Genomic DNA, 12,354 nt, shown 5'->3' on the forward strand with positions numbered 1-12,354 from the left:
AGATCTTGGCAAGATGGTAGTTTTTATGATATTATTTTTGCATTTCTCGTACACCAACTACTTGAATATCTCAAAGTATCCTTTTCTACCAATACCAATATCATCCAAACATTTTGGCACATCAAGTAGAGAGATCTAGATTATTATCATTGAGAAAATTGTCTACAACTGACCTCATGACTACCTTGAACTTTGGGAGCTTGCAAAATTTCTTTCACCATTGAAAAAGATAACATCATGGAGTATCCCTTGCTAGCCTCAAGTGGATCCATGTTCTCTTCATCAAGATGCAATGAATTCCTAAAATGAAAGCCCAAAACATCTCCATCACCTCACACACTGCTCTTTAAAACATCAATACCTACTATTAAACATTTTTGAGAATCGAAGGTACGTACATTGTTGCACGGACCCTCTTCTTCATTCCACCACTATTTGGAGCAAGCTTTTCAATATTCGACATTGCTCTCTTTCTTTTCCTCATACCCAAAGACCGTGTGCTTCATATGTGCCTTCTCTAGGTCTCTCTCGAGATCCTTGATAGTTGCTTCTCAAGATTTTACTCTTTTCATTAGCTTTGCTTGATTATGAAGAAGGGATCTTTGCTCTAGTTGCCAGATCCAATTCATATCTTGGACTACTTGGAAAGAAGAACTCCATGCATTGCAATAGCCAAGTAGACCAAATTGACCATACCCTACATATCTAATCAATGATGTGGGATTTCTAAATGGTGGTAGTGATTGGGTAAGAGGTTGTCTAGGATACAATTGCCCATCAAACCATCAGTCAATGTGTGCTTCAATCCTCATATGCTCTTTCTCTACGTAACCAATTCAAGTAGGCTTATTCCTCTTGTGTATTGGCTCATACTCACTCTATAAATCTATACGCGTGTATGTGATGGAGTCTTCTTGTAGATATGTTTTCTTGAAGCAAACTATGCAATCATAAGAAACACATAGCTTCTGTGTTGCAATGCATTATAAAGGCATGCATTAGTAGATAGAAAACGCACAAACTTGATTTCTAAAGAGGGAAATGCTACTAAAGACTGGCCCATTCTTCAAAAAGTTGGTCCTTTTCGTGGTAATTCTCTCATATTAATGGGGGTCGATTGGAGCATTAATCAAGATTGCGAATATTCCCCTCTTTTTCACTCCTTTATGAGCACACATTTATTGGCGAGGTGAACTTTCTCAACTCTCTCTATTAAAAAAATGCACGAAAAGGACCATAAATCTCGAGATTCTGCAATTTCTAGCCTCCAAAAAAATAGGATGACGTGTATTCTTACAAGACCCAAGAATGAGCCCGGTTTTTTCCTAATGGCCATCGATGTGTGTAACAATGTAGCATTTAAACTACACTTACGATTTTCATGCATCTCCCTTACAATACTTTGACATGATGTGCCTCATCTATTGACGAGACTGTAAAAAACCCTAAGCACCCCACTACTCTCAACATAAGGGTGCAGCATAGCAGAAATGTTGGTGACAAAACTTTTCCACATTTTAATACGTGATATGAGATACATTGACGATTTCATTTGCCACCCCTTACAACACTTCTGTCATGATGTGCCTCGTCTGTTGAAGAGACTCTAAAACCCCCCAAGAGCTCCCCTAGTCTCAAGAAAAACAAAGCACTGTAAGGGTGCAGCATAGCCGCAATATCTTGGTGACAAAAATTCCCCACATTTTAAGATATAAGACTATATCAGCAACGTGACATCATACAACCGCATGTAACAATGGGACATGGAATCTCCTAGTTCTGGTAAGCTCCATCAGCAGAAGAGGTGTCCATGTCATTAAGGCCAAGGTCCTCATTCTGTTGCCAAGTCCTTTCATATTCTTCAGCTGCAACGACAAACGATAATTTGAGACAGTTCACAAATTTTGAAAAAGAAAACAACTATAAATCAGAGCAAAATAAGTTAAGCAGGAAAAACTGTATGGCAGCAAAGATAATACTACATCAACAGATGTTTACCTATCGGAATAGACTACCTTAAACAGATTTCTAATGAGAACACAATGGCTAAAATCCTAATGCAAGACTTGCCTTGGCCAATTTAGCAGACCCCTAACCATCAATGACTGCGCTCGCAGACAGCATACATAGACAAGGACAAGGCATTGCATTTAGGATAGCGAAAAGACCTACTTACTGATTTCTATAAGCATGATTTGGCCCGTAATGCACAACACAAGCTCCATAGACCTCAAGGGATGTTGGCATTTCGATAGCAGTAATGTGTCACTCCTATGGACATGAACCATGTTACCATAAACTTGAGGGCTTCCCCTCTTCCATAGGAAACTCACGAGGAGACATGCCAACAGTATGTGGCGCATCTGGAGGGCCTGCTGCACACAAGCTGGAGTCCATCTGAGACACCGAGCACCATATGGACTGCATGCATGGTTGTTTCCAATGTGCTCTGTCCCTTTGTTCCATTCTGAACTGTATCCACCATATCTATGAGCCCCCCTCTCCTGTTCTTTTTTAAAAAGTAAGATAAGGTTTCTTACACTCACGGACTCCTAGGAAATCTCCTTCCACATACATTTGTAAACCCCTAACTGTTGACCATAAAAATTTACAGGTACACTTGCCAATGCACACTGAACCTCCACCCGAGAGAGAGACATGTCTGTAGGGAAGATCTGTAAAACCCTCCCTCATCTTGTAGTTATGTGCTTTTCAAATGATATCTGCGCATATATTTCTACCACCTTAACGACCTTAGTAGGGAGAATACAAGGACAGAAAACTGCAATCCATAATTTGCTTGCCCAAAATAGGTGTCCAAAGCACTTGTTCTAGTAACACAAGTTTTGAAACACAGGACATAATAAGCGACGACATTGCATGTTCTTTTAAAAAACTACTTTATAATTCCACAGGCATTAAGAGGCAGCAATCTACCTTCAAACAATACACACAGTGATCTCTTTTGAAATTGCCTTCCTGAAGAGTAGAAAAATAAATTCACTCACATTGTAATTGTAGATCATCTTCAAAAATGTCCGTAACTGGAGCAATGAAGGAATTGGCAAGAGCGTCATCTAAAGTTAATGTCCATGGCTGCTCCACTTGAAGTAGCTACAAGGTTTAGCAGCAGTTTCAAATTAAGAACAACAAAGATAGCAGCATGATACTAAAAACTTTAGAATTTTTCAACATGGACCGAAACACCTAAATTTTGAGAAAAACAATTCAATAGTTAAGTGTCTTTTTTTTTTTTTGGTATTGAAGACATCAATTTATAAAATATAATACTGAACATGTTTCTAAATAGGTTTTCGTGAGTGCATTTCGCGACAACATTAATAAGCTTGGTTATTATGGCTTCTATATAGTATCCATGGCCTTATCTAGACAAATTGGTTATATGGCTTCTATATGGTCCGTGGCTTTATTTACAGCAAATTGATTCTAGGGCTTATATATAGTTTCTTATGACTCCCTCGTATGTATAAGATATGATGGACTATGTTTATGGAGCAGATATATATGTGTGTGTGTGTGTACGCGCACAGCATTGCCGTAAGCCAGCCACTCTTGTTGTTGCCTCAGAGTAAGCAGCCTTGCCACCATCACACTACGGTGATTGCATCGCCTTTTCTACACTTTAGAACTCCAAGGTGTGCCACCATCATCCTCATGCTCTACAATATTGGCATCACTTGTCTGAGCTGGTGTATTTTCTAAAAGTCCTAATAAAATTCAGTCTCATTATAGTTATTTTTATTATTACTGTGTGATTTTGAATGTAAATGACCCTACAGCCTTTACACTTCTTTCTAAGGATGTTTGTTATTTGATCTTTTGCTTGGCGCTATATAAATGGGATTATCCATGATGCTATTAAAAATGATAAGAAGGAATGTGTACATTCATTCTGAACAAATGAAGCTAGCAAAGAAATTCTCTCTCTCTCTCTCTCACTGTTATTTGAATCAATTTTTGCTTTAGCGAATAACAGCTTACAATGACACACGAAACTGGGACACATAAGAAACTCACCTTTCTCAGCTTCATCTCAAATTCTTGCCACTTCTGTTTTTCCCAAGTGTCTGCACTATCCCCCAGGCTAAATCCATTGACTCTTTTCAAGTCTGAAATGCACAAGGAAAGATTCATAATTGTCATAGATATCTAGAAAATTTTCACAAAACTACTACTTAATGCATGAAGCAGACGAGCTCCATACCATAAACATGTATAATTGAATTCTTAATTGCTTTCCAACACTTGAACTGTTTTACTGCTTAAATTAAAGAGGAGAATCACAAAGGCTTGGAATCCATAACACGCAGTGTTTTAGGGCGAAGCCCAGCTGGATGACCAAGGGTTAGCTTTCTAAACTAGGGAACACAAAGGAAAACGGCATCTAGCTCACTGCCCAAGCATAGAGATCTCACGGTTACCCCCGAGCTAAAGATCTAGAGGCGTCTAGAGAAATAACTAACACATGCAAAAACCCCACACTACTCAGAATCTGTCCAAATCTAGCAAAGGGTTCCTGATGTTCTTAGGGTTTTTGATGTTTTAGCGTTTCAACTCAGAATCTGCCCAAATCTTTCATGCAGGGTACATAACAGCACACCCCGAATCTGCCTAAGCAGTCGAAATCAGAAAACCCTAATTTCAAAACTGTACAACCTTCTCATACAGATTTACAACCAAACCCTAATCGAGTTTCGTCTTCGCATGTGTGTTCGCTCTACTCTCTACATCACCTCTACAAAATCTAAACCTGTTTGGAGGTGGTCATACAGTGATGATGTTGCATTTTGTACATGCACACACAAAATTGAAGCCACGAAACTTACCAAAATTGAGGGCTCTTCTAATTTTGGGGTTCATGAGCTTCCCGGCCTTGGCTATGTACACACAGCACTATTTTGATGTCGGAAAATTACATCTGTTCCCGGCCTTTTTCCAATCTTTCCTTCAGTTTCTTGCAAGAAGTTTGCGCATGAAAGGTGACTGCAGTTGGTGGTAGTGTGTGCTCATTGTGCCTGGCAGTGCATATTTGGGTGAATATAGGATATTTGTGCCTCTTGTCAGCTCTTGTTAGTTGTGCATTTTGCAAAATGGCACAGAATGCAGCAGATGTATTTGGTGTTTTGTCCCAGCAGTACAAGCTTGATGGGAGAAATGACTCCTTGTGGAGTTTTATGGTTAGGAAATTGTTGGTTGCCAAGGGTATGTGGGGGTATGTCAATGGTGAAGAGCCCCGTGTTGCACACATTGCACCTACCACTCCTGGTAGAGGTGTTCAACAGGCTCCAGCACCTACTCTTGCCACTCAAGAACGAAGATGGAATGCACGTGATGCCGAGGCCATAGCTTTGACCTCCCTATCTGTCAAGAGATCAATTATTCCATACATCCAGCCATGCAAGACCTCACATGCATGGGATGTTCTTGAAACTGTGTATCACGCAACGAATGAGGCCGGAGTTGCATATCTCAAGAGAACCTGGAGATGCATGAAGGTGACAATATTATGGCCGATCATCTTACGAATATCCAGGATCTTCGAGAGTAGTTGCTTAATATTGATGATCTCATTCTTGAAAAGGAACTTGTATATCCGGGACATTGCACTCACTCCCAGAGTCCTACTTGAATTTCCACACTTCTCTTACTTTGTCTTTGAGGGGTAACCCAGAGCCTCTACAATTTGAAGAGTTGGTGGGTTTGTTATTATAGAAGAAGAAAACAAGGAAGAATAAATCTTCCAATGACATAGGCAAGGGCAAGGCAAAGGGTGGCTACTATCCGTCTAAGGCTGATTCTGGAGACACCCATCAAGCAAAGCAAATAGTGATGCAGATCATCCCAAGAAGAAGGATAAGTGTCATTACTACAAATTTGTAGTTATGATGCATCATAAGAGCACTTGTCTCTCAATGTTAATGAGAAACAGGTTATATGGTATTTTGATAGTAGAGCCTCCACAAATATCACCTCCACAAGGGATTTGTTTAGTTCACTGAGGACTGCCCAAGAAGGGAAGAAACTCGCATGTGCAATTCTTACCCTATCAAAGGCATTGGTAAGGTCATACTCAGCCGTGGATGGTTCAGACCTATGCATTTTAGATGTACTTCACGTGCCAGGGTTTACATACCAAGGATAAAGAAGAATCTATTGTCAGTCTCCTCTTTTGCCAAACGAGGTTGTGGTGAACTTTGAGGATGACAAGTGCATAGTGAGAGATAGAGAGAAAGACTATGTGTCAGTCACTTATGGGACTTTGTACAAGGGCATGTATCACTTGGACTCATTGGAGAAGAGAGCACAAGATGCTTGTTTGGCCATTCCTTCTACTTCTGCCATGCAAGAAACAAAGTTACAGCATGCCAGATTTGGGCATGTGAATTATAGTAGTTTTTGTTGTTGCAATAAACAAGATATGCCGCCAACCTTGTTTTCACATGTCTATCTATTGTTGGAAATAAGTGCACACTAGGTGTACTATTTCTCTAGTCTAGTTTCAGTTGAGTCTTTGTGGCTCGAGTCTAGTGCCATGTGGCACCTCTACATTTATCCCATAAGTGAGTCTACTCAATCTTGTACTTCTCACCTATAAATTGTAGGTGTCACATCAATAATCAATCAATCTTGTGTCTTGTCTACACTCATCTCAAGGTATGTCTAAGCTTTCATTTCAGTTTCAGCTTCAGCTTTTTCTCTACCCCATTTCTCCTACATGGTATCAGAGCAGGTTTATCCTGGCTCCCCTCATCCTTGCCTCAGTCTGCTGCAGCCATAGCTGCGTTTTTTTTTCTGCCCGCCACAGAATTCTGACCGCCCCTGTTTTCATCAAGTTCTGCCTCGCCATACTCCAGTTGAAGGGTTCCTGTTTCTTCCTGACGATGTTCTTCATCTACTCCATCAGCATAAGGCTCTTCATTATGGTGCGAATCTTTCCCTTCAGCTGGGCGATTCTTTCTCTCGATGGCATCTCTCTAGGTGCAGCCCGTGCTGCCCCTACCCTCATCGCTGCGCTGTTTGCCTCTGCTCCGCCTGTTGATTCCGCTCCAGCTTGCAACTCAAGATCTGCGCCAACAATTGCCGTCTCTCTACTTGAGCTTCCCCGCCATATCTCTGACGCCTCTGCCTCTTCATCTCCAGCAAGGCCTGCGCTGCATCTGCTCCGACATCTGCATCTGCTGGAACTGCCCGCTTGTCTCCTCAGTCTCTGGCCGCTCCTATCTGCCACGTCATTCTCTCGTTGCTGTGTGTTCGTGGAGCTGCTGTCTATACCATGCCGGGTGCCTCATCATCAGTTTGTGCCTCATCATCTTCTCCTCCGGCCTCCACTCCAACTTCCATGTCTCCATCTTCTACTCCAGCAACCTCTACAGCAGCAGCTCAAGGCGCTCTCCATCTAAGAAGTATTTTCAGTCTACTCTCTATTTCTTTAAAAAATTTAAAAAAAAATAATAAAAATCTCAGTTCTGAATTTCATTTACTTCTCTATCTTGTACGGGATTAGACACTGCCAAATCTGGTAAGACCTTCCCATCTCTCTCATAATTGTCTATGTTTTTCATGCTATCTACCACCATCGATCACCAATGATGTAGATCATGGGGTAATATCATGTCTATTTGTCTACATGGACTTATCTTTGTCCCTATCCAAGAGGCACCCCTGCATTACCCACTCTAGCAGGAGGATTGACCTTAAGGAGGGATTATCTATCAAGGTCCATCTCTCTGTCTATCTACAATCAGTCAGTCTCTCTGTCTATGTGTCTATCTTGTGTGATCTTACAGTCATATGTCTCTGACACTCTGTCTATCAGTCTATATGCCTCTCTTTTGTGGATTAGCTACCCACATTCTCTTTGGCATTTTGTCTATGTCCCCATTTATCTTCTATTTGTCAGTCTCTCTCATGTCTATCTGAAAGTCTCTCTCTCTGTGGGACCACTCTACTGGCTGATTGTCTCTCTCTCTGTCTGTCTATGATCCACTCTTGTCCCTACCCTTGTGGACCCATATGAGGATATCACTTGAGGAGGGGTGTCTCAGGATCTTTTGTCTCTCATGTCTTGTCTCTCAGTCTATCAGTCTTTATGTCTGTCTTCTAGTCTTGTCCATCTTGTCTTCTAGCTTGTCTCTCAATCCTTGTCTAGTCTCTCTGTCTTGGTCTTATCTTTTGTCATGTCATAGTCTTGTCTTTTTGTCTTCCTCCTAGTGTCCACTTAAGGAGGGTGTTGGAAATAAGTGCACACTAGGTGTACTATTTCTCTAGTCTAGTTTCAGTTGAGTCTTTGTGTCTTGAGTCTAGTGCCATGTGGCACCTCTACATTTATCCCATAAGTGAGTCTACTCAATCTTGTACTTCTCACCTATAAATTGTAGGTGTCACATCAATAATCAATCAATCTTGTGTCTTGTCTACACTCATCTCAAGGTATGTCTAAGCTTTGTGTTTTCTTTTTAGTCTTGCTTTCATTTCAGTTTCAGTTTCAGCTTTTTCTCTACCCCATTTCTCCTACATCTATCTCTTTTTTGCACACACATACCATGGATATCTTCCATCCCCCATAGCTCATGCTTTTGTGCTAACCCTAATACTAACAATTGGTATCAAAGCCACGCAACAGGTGATGGACACGAGTGAGAGGGTTTGGCGGCACACGAGAGAGGTGGTTCCCCTCACTCTTCGGTCCTCCTTATTGACTCCATTCGCTATAGAGGAACTGGCGGAGGCATTGAAGGCTCTTCCTAGGGGAAAATGCCCGGAGGCGGACGCGCTTCTAGTCTCTTTCTTTTTTCGACACTGGGACCTCATGGAAGGCAGCCGTCGAGCTGCCTTCAATGACATTATGATCACAAGTGCCATGGCAGAGAGGCTTCCAGACGGTATGATACACTTGATTCCTAAGGAGGGTGGTGACAGAGTGGAGATCCATCAATGGAGACCCATCACCCTTCTACAAGATTTTGGCCAAGGCCTTCAGCCTTTCCTCCCTGACTTGATCCATGACACTCAGACAGGTTTTGTTTAGGATCGAAGGATTCTGGACAAAATCTTCACCTTCTGTGACGCGACAGCTTCGAACAGGATGCGGCAACAGGACCTCGTAGTGCTACTCCTAGACTTTGAGAAAGCTTATCATAGGGTAGATTGGAGCTTTCAAGAGGGCACGATGAGCCGGATGGGGTTCCCCGTGGAGTGGATCCGTGCTGCTTCAAGACTTTATTCAGCCTCTCACAGTCACGTTCTCATTCAAGGAGCCTGCGGATAAAGATTCCCCCTCTCCTGTTTGGTCCGGCAGGGCTGTCCTCTGGCACCTTATTTTTTCTTATTTGTCGCCAAGGCCATGAGCAGTTTTCTCTCAGCTCAGAAGACGGGGCTCTAGGGATTGCGTCTCCCCCTCCATACTCAAGAGGAGCTACTGTACTCAAAAGTTTGCAGATGATACAACAACTTACCTATCAAGAGATGTTGGAAATCTCCAGAGATTTGCTGAGGCGATCAAGATCTTTTGTCACGCATCAGGAGCGCAGATCAACTGGCACAAGTCGTGTGGCTTCTGGGTAGGCTTTGCACCCGCCCTGGCTTAGCGCCTAGTTGAGGCTTTCCAGTGGATCCCAAGAGGCACTCCAGTTCGCTCTCTTGGATGTCAGGTGGGCATCGATATCTCTCCAAAGCAACAGCTCGCCCCTCTTCTTCTGAGCATTCGGAAGAAGCTTTTGTACTGGAGTTCCACGAGGCTCTTCCTAGCTGGTAGAGTGGTGGTGGCGAACCAGGTCCTTCTTACCACCATGTGGTACACTACTTCTTGTTGGGCCTTCTCCCGAGCATGTATTGGTCAAGTGCGGCGGTTCATCTGGACCTTCTTATGGGTCGGCCGTGATGGGAGGCTTGCCAGTGCCAAGGTGGTATGGAGAGTGATCATTCAGCCGTAACGTAGACATAGTTGCCAGGCGTTTCATGAAACGCGTTTCATAAACGTTTCTTTCAAATCTCAGACGTTTCATACAAAACAGGGGGGTTACAAGTCCCAAAATTTATATATAAGTTTATAATATGTTAAAAAATATGTTGCCTTCCTTGCAAAACAATATTAAACATGCATCATTTACACATTAAAACATGTTTTCAAGTCAAAACTAAAGAATCTATGTAAAAAATGCTTAAATCGTACAGTTCCCAAGTGGACACGAATGAAACGCGTTTCATTCGTATGAAACGTTGTTTCGTTTCATTCAAACTGAATGAAATGCGTTTCATTGCAACTATGAACGTAGAGAGGGCCTAGGCATCATTGACCCTGCTATTCAAAGCCGTGCCATGCTCGGCAAGTTGATTGTTAGACGATTCCTTCCCGATGGTGAGCCTTGAAAAAGGACTTCCAAGTGGCCCAGATTTCAGCCCACACCCCGAGTCTAGGGGACCCTTGGCCACAAAGTACCAAATGGATCTTCACAAAGATGTGAGCCTACGGATTTAGCTTATCCTTTGAGGACAAATTTGCAGCTAGCTTACTCGGAGCTTGGGATCACCTCAGGTCGGCCCTTAGGCAACTAGCTCCCGTTGCTTTAGAGGAGCGTCTTCGGCAGCCATTGGCCTGGAACCCTTTAATCAGTTTACACTGTGGCCATATGTTGGGGGCCTAACCTCATGTATCATGGGGCGCATTGAGCTTAGGACCTCCAAGGTCCCTTGGAGATTGGCTTGCATACAGGCAGTTACCCCCAGAGGTTCAGGAGAGAGGTCTGGCAAGGATCCGGGGTAGAGACAAGCTCAACATCGATATCGACTCTACCATTCCTCAAAAGTAGCTGACACCTATCCCAGGCCCGACCCCCCCACTGTAGCTAGGAGTGTTGACTCGGTATGATATTCTTCTGGTATGGGCGGATGAGGACGGTGGTTTGCTCACTTTTTCTATTGTTCCCCATGGCACATTAGAGAGATCCGAGCCCCCCTTGGAGGATCGTAGTGGATGCACCTTACAAAGGGTGAGGGTGATTGGATTTTCGTCACGTGAGTGGCACATAGACCCCCCCCCTCCCCCCCCTCTCCCCGCCGGCCAAGGTGGCTAGGGAGAGATTGTGGCAGCTATGGATATGGGAGGGCCAACCTCTCATGCACCTCCAATGGGACCCGGGAGAGTAGACTTGGCATGATCCCGCTGATCGAGAGGAGACTTTGGATGCCCCCTTTTTTGCATATATAGCACCACAGGATTCAGATGCCGGAGATTGATGGCACCCCGGCAGCAAAGCAGCACATTAGCAGTCACAAGGCCTCTCCCCGTGTTTCCTCTCAGATTTTTTGGAAGAGGTTCCGGGACAGTTTTCGGCCTCGAAAGATCACCCTCTTTCTTTGGCTGACGGCACACAAGAGCTTGGCGGTTGGCACATGGTTGGTAGTTGAAGGTCGGCCAGCAGCTTGCCCGAGGTGCACAGCCACCCTCAGGAGTCTTAGCGACATTGTCTTTGGGATTCCCGAAGGCTCAACAAGTTTGGCTGCATATTCTCCACATCTTCACGATGGACATGACCTCGACCCGGATCATTACATGGGGCACGGGGCACTATCGCTTGGGCCACAGAGGTTGAGGTGGTCAAGGCTCACGAGGAGGATGGTGGGGGGCTAGCCCTTCAGGTCTCTCACCTCCACATTTCAGTACCAGTCACAGCACAATCTATGGACCACTAGCGACCAAGCTCATGTCAGAGATGGGAGATTTGCAGTAGCATCGCAGCCTGGCACATATGGCAAGCTAGATGCAGCGAAATCATTGAGGGTACCCACACTCCGCCTACAGAGTCCATCAAGAGCATTTGGCTCGACATCATCCATGCCCTCCGCTATCAGTGGGGGAAGTTGCAGGGAGGCTATGACCGCATGTAGAAGCGGTGGAAAACTTTCTTGAGACACTGGCGGCATGGCCCTTTTCTCATCAATAGAGGTGGTAATCCCACTTGGCATTACAGACCACTTGCGTGGTTTACACCCCCCCCCCTCCCCCTGTATGAGATAGCTTTCTCCTCATAGAGCGGCCAACCGAAGGGGAAGTGCATCCTGCTCCTTTGATTATTTGATCCCCGCCATGTACATGAGGCGAGTTTGTATCTAGCCCTTCGTGGTTGTAGCCCCTTATGGCTGTTTTTCATTAACTAATAGAAGGATATTTTTCTCTTGAAAAAAAAAGCCATGTCGCCTATCTTCGCTCACTCGCCGCCGTTGTACCATCTATGCTTGACAATTTCTTCGCATCCACCTCTTGCAGCGCCACTAGCCAGCCACCACCTCCACCCATTGCGCCACTAACTTGCCACCGTCACTGGCGGAGCTCAT

At 44.0% G+C, this 12,354-nt stretch overlaps 1 protein-coding gene across 1 annotated transcript in view; it reads right to left on the reverse strand.

Moving 5' to 3' along the window:
• Positions 1-1,484: 1,484 nt before the first annotated feature.
• Positions 1,485-12,354, reverse strand: part of LOC147638525 (uncharacterized) — a 175,663-nt gene continuing 164,793 nt past the window's right edge. Inside the window, exons 14-16 of the mRNA XM_086798442.1 lie at positions 4,039-4,130; positions 3,009-3,114; positions 1,485-1,865 (exon numbers count right to left, since the gene is read on the reverse strand). Coding sequence (XP_086654568.1) covers positions 1,774-1,865; positions 3,009-3,114; positions 4,039-4,130 — 290 coding nt within the window. The 3' untranslated portion in view covers positions 1,485-1,773. The remainder of the gene's footprint in view (positions 1,866-3,008; positions 3,115-4,038; positions 4,131-12,354) is intronic.

The sequence above is a fragment of the Cibotium barometz genome, chromosome 5 (genome assembly GCF_041138505.1).
Source record: "Cibotium barometz isolate CiBa-2024 chromosome 5, ASM4113850v1, whole genome shotgun sequence".
Taxonomy (NCBI): domain Eukaryota; kingdom Viridiplantae; phylum Streptophyta; class Polypodiopsida; order Cyatheales; family Cibotiaceae; genus Cibotium; species Cibotium barometz.